Genomic DNA, 13,903 nt, shown 5'->3' with positions numbered 1-13,903 from the left:
GGCTTGCTCAGCGGTTAAGAGTGCTTGCTGCGCATCCAGAGGATTGGAGTTCAACTCCCAGCACCCACTTCGGTTGCCTCACAGCTGCCCCAAACTTCTGCTCCTGGGGATCCCACACTTCTGATCTCCACACACTTGCACTCACATATGCACATCACCCCACCCCCACCCTGCGAACATATACACACATAAATTAAAAATAAATGCTTTAAAATATTAAAATGCAATAAAGTAATAATAAAAAGAAAACTGGACTTTGAAGACATGAGGCTAGACTTGTGGTTGTAGATTCTGAACACGATGGAGTGTCCCCATCCTGGTACTGGGATGTGGATGTGAATGGTGATGGGGCTGGGTGCAGAGGTGAAATGGGAGGGGGTGGAGCAAGATGGTTCCTAGAGTCACAGAGTCCTGGATGGTAGGGTGGATTCAGGGCTAAGAGCCTGTAATAAGTAAATTGAGGGTGCCACCTGGTTCGGTCCCCAGGCGTCCCCTGTGGCTTTGCAGTGCAAGCGGTAACAGAGGCAGTTCAGTCTAGTCCAAGCTGTCTTGTGCTGGCTAGAATAGCGATGGGGTGGAGGGGACACGGGGAGAAGCTAACAGGAGGGAGGGGACCTCACAGTCGGGCGATTGGCAGCGTGCGCCCAAGTCCCCCCCCATATCCCGCCCCCGCCCCGCCCCCGCCACCATCTGCTCGGGATTTGCGATCCGGGAGACTCCAGGCTCAGGGGCTCTGGGCTCCGGAGGCAACTGATCGGGTCTGCTCAAGGCCCTGGAGCAGCCCGAGGATCCGACACCCTTCCAACCTGCTGCGTCTCCCGAAGCGGCTCCTGGTGTTCCCGCGTCCCAGACCCGGTCTGGGCGCTGATGGAACCGCGGCGATGTTCACTCTGGCCAGGCTGCTGGATTTCCAGAAAACGAAATATGCAAGGTGAGTAGCGGGTCAAGGGGTGATAGACAGGGGCCAGGACACCAAGATCCTTCTTTCCTGTCCCCACTGTCTGGAGAACTGGGTTCGATGCACAGACCCCATTGCCTGGGGCTTGAACAACCCGGTTTCTTCATAATGGAGTGGTAATTGTCATCCCGCTTTTGCGCTCAGCGCAGCAGATTCTCCGAGTTTCTTTTTTCCCCTGGGCGACGTGCTTCTTCGGTCCAAAGCTCAGTTTTCACGTTTGCGACCCGGTGAACGGTAAGAGTCTCCACCATTCGGAAGCATGGGAGAATTATAAGAGATGATTCTTAGAGAGCGAATCTAAGGGTGAGGGAACTGCTCCACCCCTCTGGAGCTCTCTGGGGTCCTCCCTGAACCCAGATTTCTTTTTTTATTTGAGTCAGGTCTCACTATAGTAGTCCTGGCTGGCCTGGACCCTCCTTTGTAGACCAGGCTGTCCTTTGACCTCCCAGAGTTCCGTCTAGCTCTGGAGTATGGGTCCTTCTTTTCCTGTCTTTGAGACAGTCTTGCTACATACCCTAGGCTGGCCTTGATCTCACTGTGTAGCCCAGGCTTGTCTTGAACCTAATTCTTCAGTCTTAGCCCCCTTGATGCTGAAATTAGGGCCGGGACTCACAAGAGTATATTTTAACGTTTTGTATACTTGATTCCCGTCTGAACACGTTAGTTGTTGAGTTATTTTGCATTGTGTGTGTGTGTGTGTGTTTTTTTTTTTTAATACGAAGTTTTAATTATCTGGAGTGCATTTTGATTTGATTTGCTTGCCTTGAACGAGTATCATTGTTATTACTATTTTTTTTATTGTATGTGGGGTTGTGTGCCCCACACATATATGGAGGTTGTGGAGTTGAATCTTTCCTTCCAACTATCTGTCAATTCCAGGGATTGAACCTTGGTCTCCAGGCTTTTGTGGCAAACTCTGTGACCTGCTGAGCCAAATTGTCATGCCTTCCCTATTGCCTTATATTTTTATTTTATTTTTATTTTTTTTGAGAAAATGTCTCATTCTCTAGCCCAGGCTTCTCTGAAACATACTATGTGGCCCAGGTCAGCCTTACACAGTCAGCAGTCCTTTGGCCTCATCCTCCTGAAGGCTGGGATTACACGTGTGGGCCGGTGTGCCTGGCTGCTCGGGGAAACGTGATTGCCTCTGTGGAGGATGGAGAGGTGGGCCTTTGAGAAAAGACCGGGCCCGTAGGAGACAGAACTGTTTCACTTGAGCAAGTGCCAGCTCTCAGAGAACGGGTTAGCTCTGTCCAGAGCTGGTTGTGCCTCACCATTTCTCTGCACACCTGCAGATTTACTGGCCCAGAACTGAAGCCAGTGATGGACTTGGATGTTCCAGTCTCCAGAGCCTCTGAGCCTCTGTTCTGTGGACCCTAAGCTGGCCCCTAACTTACAGCTGGGGATGGTCTCAAATTCCCGATCCATTTAAGTGCTGGCTGCAATAGATGCAATGCTGGGGACTGAATCCAGTGCCTTGAGCATGGTAGACGAGCCTACTGAGATACTCCCCCGGCCCACGAACTTCTAATTCTTTCAGCTAGCATGTCTCGGGTGTTCTGTTCTGGCAACAGAAAACAGATGTAGGGGCTGGAAAAAGAGCCCAGCTGGTAAGGCGCTTGCCACTCAGTAATGAGGGCCTGAGTTTGAACCCCAATGCTCAAGATAGAAAGCCAGATGTGGTGGCATCCTTGTGATCCTAGTGCCCAAGAGGTGGAGACAAGCGATGCCCGGAGCTTGCTGGTCATTCAGCCTCGAGTACTCAGACAGGTCCTGGGTCCCAGTGAGAGGCTCCTGTCTCAAAAACAAGGTTGGTATCCCCCAAGGAACAACTGACCCTCTGGCCTCCTTATATACACGTTCACACACATATATCCATATATGTGTATATATCACCTTCCATGAACATGCATATACACCCCACACACACACGAAGATAATGGACAAACTTAGATAAGGTGGGGGAAGGAACACTGGGTGTTTTCTTGGTTCTACCAATGTTATCTTTCCCCCTCTTTCATTTCTTCTTTCTTTCCCCCTTTTTTCTCCTCCCCCCACTTCCTTGTTTTGATATCAAGATGCTGAGAGAGGAAACCTTGGGTTCTTTTATTTTATTATAATGCTTTATTATGTTTATACGTGTGGGCGTGTGGGTGCCACGGCATCCGTGTGGAGGTCATAGAATAACATGAGGGTCTCTGCTTTCTCCTTCCACCATGTGGGTGACAGGGATTAAACTCAGACTGTCAGGGTTGGCAACGAATACCTTTACCCACTGAGCCATCTTGATGGTCCCGGGTTTGAGGTCCTAAGTGATTGATAGCAGACACAGGCAGGGTTTCATTTCTTTGGTGATTTTTCAGTTTTCTGGTCTGTACAGATAGATGATAAAACCTGCCTTTCATTTGATATACGGTTTTTAACTTGTTTCACAGTTGGATGAACTCTGAAGCTCAGTTATCAGACTTTTGTTTTGGTTTTGAGACAAGGTCTTGCTATGGAGACCAGGTTGGCTTGGGACATACAGAGATCTGCCTGCTTCTGTCTCCCGCGTGCTGGGACAAAAGACTTGTGCCACACCATGTCCTGTGGTCAGCACATTTGCTCTTACTGTGACCAATAAAATCTTCTCCCCAGACAGACTCAGCTTTGAGTTTCATTCCGGGGACAGGGGCTTCTTTGGAGATGTTTACACGAGTCTATATCATGTGACCACATGACTAAGGCTCCTTCTGCAGCATTATAACTTCATGTTGGCTCAGTTCAGACATGGTGACAGGGGAGGGGATGGGCCGCTGGTCTCCATTTACCTTGATAGTCATTAGCAGACTCAAACCTGTAACTAGATGTGGCATCTTGCTCACACTTCGAACTTGTTTGGCCTCTTGTCCTTTAAGCTCTAAGCTTACTGGGCTACAGATACATCCATCCATGCATGTATGCATGCCTGTTAGGCACAGGAAAGGCCTTTGGGAATCCACCCATAGCCCTATCTTTAGGGACACTGATTCACGGCAGGGAAGGCACCGAGTCAGGAGCTTGAGCCCTCTTTCTCCTGAGTTTGACCCAAAGGATATACATGATGGGAAGAGAGAATTGATTTCCTTCACGTTGCCCTCTGACCTCTGTACATGCGTAGTGTGCAGTAAGCATGCCCCTCCCCTTCCTTGCACACAAACATAAGAAGAACCCATCTAGCCAATAAGCCAACTTGACCTGTGTTGTCCTTGTTTGTAATGATTGTTTGCACATCCAGGAGGACGAGGGAGGAGAGCTGTGAGCTTAAAGCTAGCCTGGGCTCAGTCGTGAGCCTGTAGCATGAAATAATAAAAAAAAGGCAAATCCACGCTATCACCGGCAAAGGCACCTGCGGGCCTTGTTCTCATCTCTGGCAGACTCTCTAACCCGGAGCTCCGAAATCTTGCCACCCGACTCGCTAAGTTCCCACTGGCGGGTCACTACCACGCCGGCCCCACTCTTCCAAATTCCCACGGCCTTTTTGGGTGCACCTCTCGGCTGTACCTTTCTCTCTAGAACCCGGTTGAGTAGCCGCGTGAAGGAAAACACCACACAAACTTAGTTCAGAATCAACAGGTAATTCAGTCACTGGGCGCAGGCCGGCTAGCTCAGTCAGCAGAGCATGAGACTCTTAATCTCAGGGTCATGGGTTTGTATCCCACGCTGAGCCCCCACGTCAAACGACAAAATAGAACAAACCAAAACCAAACCGAAGCAACTTATTTCTGTCTCCAGCTCAACACGCGTCTGAAAGCTGCACACTGATTCTTTTTGTTCTCCCCCACTCGGGGGTGCTGGGAAAATTCTGCTTCTGAAATCGCCTCTGGGCTCATGTGTGAAGTGTGCTCAGGGGGATTGTTCTATGACCTGTGTTACCCGTTGTTGGTTGGGGGCATGAGCAGGCAGGTCACATGGGTTCCAAGTTCCAGGTCATAGCCCCTTGCTGCTCAGTGGGTAGCGGCCCAGTCAAATGGTCCCCAGTGGGGTTTCTTGCACAGGACTTGGAATTCCTCCTAAGGCCACACAGAGACAAAGATAGGGTCCCAGCTTGTCCCACGGTGGGACCCATGGGAAGGCTTGGAGCTGGGGTTTAACGCCATTGTCCTCACTGTGTGGTTCTGCCTGTTGGTGGGGTTATTAGATGAGCTTGGTAGTCCTTCTGTGACTCTTAGTGCCTGTTCAGTGTCTTCCAAGACACCGAGATACAGACAGGGGTCGTGGGTCACTTGGTAGAGTTCTCGCCTGAAACTCATTAAGCCTTGGGTTCCAGACACAGCACTGCATAAACGGAATTGTGTGGCTCTTGCCTGCAATCCCAGCACTTGAGAGGTCGGAGGCAGGTGGATCAGAGGTTCAAAGTCCCCGTTGGCTGTTGTATAGTGAGTCTGAGGTCAGCATGGGTTACACGAGGCTCTGTCTCAAAACACACAAACAAACACATCGGAGAGACTTGTATTCCAGCTAGAAATGTGGTACTGTGGAAGGTTGTTGAGTTCTAGAATAGATGATGAGCGGGCTGTCTTCTGTGTTGTCTGATATGAAAACAGGTGTTGCCACATGTTGGTTATTGAATTTTTAAAAATATTTATTTATTATTAAATGTAAGTACACTATAACTGTCTTCAGATACACCAGAAGAGGGTATCAGATCTCATTACGGATGGTTATAAGTCACCATGTGGTTGTTGGGATTTGAACTCAGGACCTTCAGAAGAGCAGTCAGTGCTCTAACCTGCTGAGCTATCTTGCTAGCCCTTTTTTGTTGTTGTTGTTTTGTTTTGTTTTTCGAGACAGGGTTTCTCTGTGTAGCCCTGGCTCTTCTGGAACTCACTCTGTAGACCAGACTGGTCTCGAACTCAGAAATCCGCCTGCCTCTGCCTCCCAAGTGATAGGATTAAAGGGGTGCACCACCACTGCACGGTGATTATTGTATTTGTGTGTGTGTGTGTGTGTGTGTGTGTGTGTGTGTGTGTTTTGTGGAGCTGGCCACTGAATCTAGGGGCTTTGGGCATACTAGACAAGAACTCTGTGCATCTCTAGCCTCTGGTTTTCGTTTCAGTTAGTGGTGCTGGGGACAGACAGACAGACAGACAGACCTTGTTTATGGTCAGATGTTCTCTCCCACGGGAACTGCACACTCACCTTTCTCATCTGTGCATTCCTGGGGTGCATGTATGCACACCCCAAGAGCGAAGGTCAGAGATCAACCTGTAGTGTTGGTCTTCGGGTGCTCTCTGCTTTTTATTTGAGTCAGGTCTCTATGGGTCTGAAGTTTTGCCGTGTAGGCCAGGCTAGCCTGTCCTCAGCCCTCTTGTGTTGTCTTTGCTCCTGACTTTTATGCGGGTTCTGGGGATCTGAACTTAAGGCCTCCTGTGTATGTCTGGCAAGTGCTTTACTGACTGAGCCATCCCTCCAGCTCGCTCTCTCTCTCTCTCTCTCTCTCTCTCTCTCTCTCTCTCTTTGAGACAGGGTTTCTCTGTGCAGCCCTTGCTGTCCTGGAACTCACTTTGTAGACCAGGCTGGCCTCAAACTCTTCCTCCAATTCTTTTTGACTTGAATTTTGAGGCAGGGTCTCCCTAAATTGCCTATGCTGACTCAGATTTTTATTCCGTAGCCTAGGTTAGTCTTGAACATTCAGCCTTCCTGTTTCAGCCTTCTCAGCGGCTGGAGGGACAGACCCGAGCCCCAGGACACTGCCAAAGAGTTGGTTGCCGTTGTCATTTATAGACTGTCAGTTTCCGGAGGGACTTTGATATAACTTATAGAACATCACTCTGTTGTGGTCAGTGGGGCTGTCTGAGAAATTCTTCTCGGGAGGCTGTGGGGCTTCAGCTGATTTCTGTGGGCACGGAGAGCAGGTGATACAGGTGAAGGTCACTTGCTTGTCTTCCTGTGTTATGGCAGATGGTCCCGTGCAGGGTTTCTTAGGATCTGGATGAGAGGTACTCCATCATTTGTCAACATCACCCCTTGCCAGCTGGTTTGCTGTTGGGGACATTGCCTTCCTCTCTGTGGGTGTGTGTATATACTTGCCTGTGTGCATGTGCAGACACACACGTGTGCCACAGCTTGTGGAGATAGGAGGACAACCTTGTGCGTCAGATCATCACCTTTTGCCCTGTTTGAGAGAGGGTTTCTTGTTTGCCGCTGAGAACACTAGCTGCTCTCAAAAGACTGAAGAGTCTCCTGTCTTGGCCTCCTGTAAAAGTATATTTTAGTCATCTGAAGTAATTGTCATCTCCAAGGCTTAGAGCCTCCGTCTGCTAACCTAGGCCTAGTCCTGGAAGCTTCTAGCCTCTCTACAATCTTGTCTAGGACTAGAATGTGTTCAGCTGCTGAGACTTGCTGCTGAATAGCCCTTCCTACTTCTTTCTGACTTCTGGCTGGCTGGTTCAACTCAGTTGTTCTGGCTCAAACATCTCTCCAAACTGACTGACTCAGTCTGGCTTCTCTCGACTTCTCCTGAGTTGCTCTGCTTGGCCTCATACTAACTCTGGCAATCTGTTCTAATCTTCTGGCTCCTCGTTCTCTGGCTCATTCTGTCTTTACCTGTGTCTAGTGTGTTTTCTCTTCAACCTGTCTCTGTAAAACTCGCCCAGTAAAGCAGCCAACGCCTTCTCTTCCTCTCCGCCCTGCTCTCTTAAATAGCTTCCCTTTCCTCTTCCTTCTTGTGAGAGTTGGGCGTATCCTCTTCTGTCAGATCTTCCTCTGATTCATCACTTTTTCTGCCACTCAAGGAGACATCACTTTCAAGCACGGATGCTTCCTTCTACAAATCAACTTTACTCTGTATTCCAACCAGAGGGATTAAAAAATGTCTGCTAAGGGATAAGCCACATCATAACAGAATTTTGGGGTTCACAGTATGATCAAGTGTCCTGCAGCAGCCTCCCATCTCGAGGAGAGAGTGTCGAGAATACAGACACGTGCTACTGCACCCCGCTTTAGGTGGGTTCTAGGGATTTGAACTTAGGGCCTCACTCTTGAATGGCAGATGCTTTACCCACTGAGCCATCTCTCCAACCTTGGTATATATTTGAAATCCACATTTGGTTTGCCTAAGCTGCTGCTTTGACTCTCTGTTCCCCCCCACACCACACACCGGGACATCACACCCACGCCAACCAACAACAATGGCAGCAGCGCCAAGCACAGGAAGAAGAATAGACTGTGTAGCAGAGCACCCCCAGACTTATTCCCCGAGAGACAAAGAGCCTCTGAGTCAGATTTGGGGCTGGCCTGGCTACCCACACTCGGTGGGAACTGGAGAGGCTCTCAGAACACGCAGTCGGCAGGTCCTCTCTTTCATTCATTCATTGCCTGGCATCTCCTGTGGTCTCATGCATTCGTTCACTGCCTGGCACCTGCAGGGCAGTCCTTCACTTCTTCTATCGGCTAGACATTTGTAGGCTGCAGCAAGGATATAGACAGGAAGCCACACACTGTAAGCCTTGATATTATTTACTTCTTTATTTATTTGAGACAGCATCTTGCAGGCTGACCTAGAAATCTTCATCTACTGACTTTAGCCTCCCATGTAGCTGCGGTGACAGCTCTGTACTGCCAAGCTCTGTTGATTAACTCCTTTTTTCTCGATGTCACTGCACCCAAATTATTCCGCTATTTATATACACAAAATTTTTTTTTCCTTAAATTTGAGTTGTTGACAGCCCCAACGTGAAGAAGATCTGCTGTCAGATAAAACGACACAAGCCACCTGTGGCTACTTTATTTTAAACAGAATAATTGAATTAAATAAAATTAGTGAGTCTGTGTCTCAGCTACCTGGGGCACATTTTCGGGGCACGAGGTGCTTACGGCTGATGGATTCTGTTCTGCACAGCGGGGGATCTAAACCGTTCCCTTCTTCACAGAGACTTCTGGAGAGAGCAAGAATCTATAGCGTTAAAATATACAGTGTAAAGCCAGTGTGGTAGTTTGTACCTTCACCCCAGTACCCGGGAGCCTGGGGTAGGACTATTACCCATGGGAGGCAGGGTTAGGCAGCACAGCGATACTTTGTCTCAGAGAGGCAATGGGTGGCCTCCTGCATATTAGACAAGTTCTACCAATGAGCTCTATTTCCAAACCAGTGATAAGATAATCTAAACACGATGATTTGTTGTAGTAATATTAATCGATCTCAATGGGGGAGGGTTTCTACCCTGCTTTGATCATTTAGTTCCCAGACACAAGACCTAAATAATAAGCCTTTAATCAGCACTACTGCTGGGCAGATATCTACCCTTCAAGCTATTATGTCTACTTCCCTGCCAATAGCCCTGAGATATGACTTGCCATGTTCCGTTCGGGCTGCTTTTAACTCCGGTTGGCCAGCCCTCATGGCCATGTTTTCACGACTCACCTACCACATGGCATCTTCTCCCCTCTCTACCTTTTCTCTTCTTCCCCTCACAGTTCCTTTCTGACCTCAAGCCCTGGAACCGAAACCCCAACTATCTCTCTTCTGCCCAGCTATAGGATGTAGGCATCTTTATTCACCAGTCATGGATAACTTGGGTGGGCAAGGTTACATAGCATCACTTGGGTCTACATGACAAACTTCTTGTCCCTAGGGGGTGGGGGAATAGCAACAGACCAAACCTCAATGATTTTTTTCTTTGATAATATTAGATTTTAGGAAATGAAGCAACTCTACCCAGAGTTCTAAATCTCTAGTTGCCGGGTGAAGAAGGGGGAGACAGAGAGGATGATGGGAGTTGGAGGCTGAGGCTGTGAATGGAGAGTCCGCATTTAATGGCTACAAAGTTTCTCATGTTGCCACTTGCTTTCAGAACTTTCTATCTTCGAGACATGAAACTTTGTAGTCATTCGATGCTGACTCTCCCTCCATTCCTCACCTTAGCTTCTGTTCTCCCCACAAGCCCCTCACTCCTTAGCCCGAGGGTGGTCTCTTAACCCTTTTAGGCTCTGCCTCCAAAGTTCTGGCATCACAAGTGTGCACTACCACATGCACCCAGCCCACTCATTCTCCCTACGATTTTAACTACCCCCGGAACCTCACAGAAGTGGAATCAGGGGGAATCTGTCACTGACTTGGGTACATGAAGTTCTTGTTGGGATTGCCAGCCTTTTTAAAGTCAAGCGGTAGTCTACTGTGCATCCGCGGGTGCAGCCTTCTTTTGTTTGCAGCAGTAGGTACATGGGCCCAGAGATGTGGAGAAGCTCTTCCTGGGCCTGCCTGGTGTCAGTTGACAGTAGCGCTTAGGACTACTACAGGCTGTGCTACTCATGGAGCTCACATTCCCAGTGACTTCCAATACTCAGTGACCTTTGAACAACTGTGCCGGAGACAACTAGCCCCTGTACCCTTATTTGCAATGACCTCCATGGACTGGTAACTTGGGTGTTCAAGGAAAATGATGTCTCTGCTTGCAGTATAAGCTCTGACCCATTCTGTTGTCCCCGCTCCTCCTTTTTCTCTTCCCACACTTGAGTTTTTTGAGACAGGGTCTCATATGCCCCAGGATAGCCACATCCTCATCGTATAGCTGAGGAGGATATTAAGATCTTGATCTGATCCTCCTGCCTCCACAAAACCCCTGCTCCCTGCCATGAGTTCTGAGATTTTTTTTTAAACTAATTGGGTATGCAAACCAGGATTTCCCACATACTGGACAAACCCTTTACCACCAAGCTACATCACTATCCTTCTTATCACTTAAAAAAAAAAAAAAAAATCCCAGGCTGGAGAGACAGCTCAGTGGTTAAGAGCACTGGCTGCTCTTCCGAAGGTCCTGAGTTCAAATCCCAGCAACCACATGGTGGCTCACAACTGTCCATAATGAGATTTGACGTCCTCTTCTGGTGTGTGTCTGAAGACAGCTACAGTGTACTGAGCGGGGCTGGAGTGAGCAGAGGTCCTGAGTTCAATTCCCAGCAACCACAAGCATACATCGGTCTGTACAGCACAATGTACTCATATAAATGAATAATTAAATCTTAAAAATAATTCCCCCCTCTCTGTGTGTAGGATATGTGGGCAAGGGCATACCACTTTGTGTATGGGACAGTTTTGGGAGCATCTCTCTTGTGGTTTCTGCCACGATTCACACTCCAAGCTGGCCAGCCTGCCTGCCTCTGAACCAGTCTCTGCTTCCTGTCTCTTCCGAAGGGTGTAGGGGTTCCAGGTGTGCACCACCACATGTGTTTTTTGTTTTTGTTTTTGTTTTTTTTAATGTGGATTCCATGAAGGGAACTCAGATCTTCAGGCTGTGAGCCATCTCCCCGGCCACTGGCTTTTTTCTTTTTCTTCTGACATATGTTCTCACTACAATGTCTAGGCTGGCCTTGAACTCTCTCTGTAGCCTGGTCTGGCCTTGAACTCATTCGAGAGCCAGGGAGGCCTTAAGTTGTGATTCTCCTGCCTCAGCCTTCCAAGTGGATGACTGGACAGACCTGCAGTACTGCGGACACCACATGTGTGGGTTCCCCTGAGTCGCAGGTCTTTATTTTAATTCATTTCTCTCCCTTTTCTTTTTGCTAACCACCTCAGTTGATGTGTGCAGATTCATGCACACACACACACACACGTGTGTGTGCGTGTATGTTTGCATGTGCGTGTTGGTGGTGGTGTGAGTGTCATGGCACATGTGTGGTCAGAGGATGACCTCAGGTGTTGGCCCTCGCCCTCTGCCTTGTTTGAGGCAGGGTCCTGTGTTCTCCACTGTGTACACTAGGCTGTCCTACCCCAGAGCTTCAGGGGACTCCCCTGAATATGATGCTCATCTCCCTGGCTCACAGATCACTGAGCCCAGCCTTGAGTCAGCCTTCATGTGTGTGCTAGGGGTCTGAGCTCAGTCCCCATGCCTGTATGACAAGAGCTTTCCCCACTGAGTTACTTCCCTAACCCTCCTGGATTCGTTTAGCACAGATCTCACGGATTGAAGGACTGGGTCCCATAGATTATGCCCATAATGATTACTGATCTCAAGGGGTGTGTGTGTGTGTGTGTGTGTGTGTGTGCGTGTGTGTGTTTACATGAGTGAGGCCTTTATAGAGAAATCAAAGGACAAGGTTCAGAAATCAGTTCTTCCACCTGTGGGTTCAGGGGATCCAACTCAGGTTGTCAGGCTTGGCAGCAAGCCCCTTAATTGACTGAACCATCTTGCTGGCCCACACTCGTATTTTACCAGTTATTTGTAGTGGTGTACATATGAACAGCTGGGGCCACTGCACCCTTGGAGTTAAGGCAGCCTTTTGCTGTCCACCTTATCTTAGATCCATCCTAAGCCCAAATCGTTAGTGTCCGCAGGCCGAGGGTCAGACCTACACAGCACTGGGGCTCTGTCCTGAGGACGGATCTGTCTGGCAGAGAGCGTGATGGGGCAAGAGGGCAAGCGGGGAGGTCAGGACCTATGGGGTTACTGTAGTCTGGATGTTAATGATTACCAATAATTACATCTTCAGCTGACATCTGTAGCCAGTGTTGGGAGATGGGCTGTGTCATACTGAGATTGTCTGACCCAGAGGGGCAGCATTAAGAAGATATCCATAGGAGGTGGAGAGATGGCTCAGTGGTTAAGAGTCCCTGTTGCTCTCGCTGAGGACCTGAGTTTGACTTCCAGCACCTGTGTAAGGAAGGCATCCCATAATCCCAGCTCCAGGGAATCTGACACTGTTTTCTGGACTCCGAGGACAGCCTGCACTCATGTCCATTTGCCCCCAAATACACAAATAATTTGATGATGATGGTGGTGGTGATGGTGACATTCATGGGGCTAATAAGATGACTTAAAGGCACTTACTACCAAGCTTAGTGACCCAGGTTCAACCCCTGGTATCCACACGGTGGAAGATAGTCAACTCCTGCAAGTTGCCCTCTGATCCCCAACTCCCATGCCAAGGCACACATGTGGCTCCTCCACAGATAAACAAGTACATTTTAAATTAAAAAGCACACACTCGTGCTGTGCAAGCACAAGGACCTGAGTTCAGATCCCCAGTACCCATGAAAGGCCAAGTGTGACAGATGTCTGCAACTTCCACCCTGGGGTGGGGACAGAGGCAGAGACAGGGGGATCTTGGGGACTAGCTGGCCAGCCAGTCCATTTCTACCCTCACAAAGACATTCCGTGAGGAGATGACCCGGTTGGCGTTTTAGTTTGCTTCCCGTTCCTGTGGACTGTTCATTTGGACAGGTTACAGTCCACCATTGAGGGATGCTGAGGCAGGAGCTCAAGGCAAGAACCTAAGGCCAAGACAGCACACTGCCTGCTGGCTCCCTTCCAGGCTCATGGTTAGCTCCCTGTAGTGTACAGCCCATTCATTCTGCCCTCTGCCCAGGGCTGGCACTGCCCACGTACACTGACCCTCCCCCAGCAATGCCTCGTAGACACTGCCATAACTGATCTGATGGACGGAGTTCCTCAGCCCCTTCCCAGGGAAGGTTTCCTCTTCTCGGGTCTCTCTAGTTTCTACCAAGAGAATAAAAGCCTAAGCATTACAGTTAATAAAGTCCTTGTCATGAAAGCTTGAGGAACCACCCACATACAAATCTGGGCGTGCTGGCATGTGCTCATAACCTCAGCCGAGGAGGTGGAGGCAGGGGGATCCCTGGAGTTCCCTGGTGAGCCAGATTAGCCCACTCAGGTGAACACCAGTCAGGGGGAAGCCCTGTCTCAGAAAGCAAGATGGACAGCTCCTGAGGAGCAAGGCTCCTCATCTGATTCACATCTGGTATCCACACATGTGTACACATGTGTCTGCATACTTATGTGCACCCTTACACATGCGCATGTGTGCGCGCACACACACACACACACACACAGCATTCATCATCTTCTTTCTGAACAATTAGGTTCAACAAATAGAAATGCAAAAATTTAAATTTAAAAATATATTTATTTATTAAATTATTTATTCATTTATTTTCTTTTTTTGAAAGATTACTTATTTTATGTATAT

At 48.8% G+C, this 13,903-nt stretch overlaps 1 protein-coding gene across 1 annotated transcript in view; it reads left to right on the top strand.

Moving 5' to 3' along the window:
* The first annotated feature begins 691 nt into the window (after positions 1–691).
* Positions 692–13,903, top strand: part of Mmd2 (monocyte to macrophage differentiation associated 2) — a 46,901-nt gene continuing 33,689 nt past the window's right edge. Inside the window, exon 1 of the mRNA XM_021186869.2 lies at positions 692–931. Within this exon, the coding sequence (XP_021042528.1) occupies positions 882–931 (50 nt within the window). The 5' untranslated portion in view covers positions 692–881. The remainder of the gene's footprint in view (positions 932–13,903) is intronic.

This window comes from Mus pahari, chromosome 23 (genome assembly GCF_900095145.1).
Source record: "Mus pahari chromosome 23, PAHARI_EIJ_v1.1, whole genome shotgun sequence".
In the NCBI taxonomy this organism is placed as follows: Eukaryota; Metazoa; Chordata; class Mammalia; order Rodentia; family Muridae; genus Mus; species Mus pahari.
This window is presented reverse-complemented; position numbering and strand designations above follow the sequence as displayed.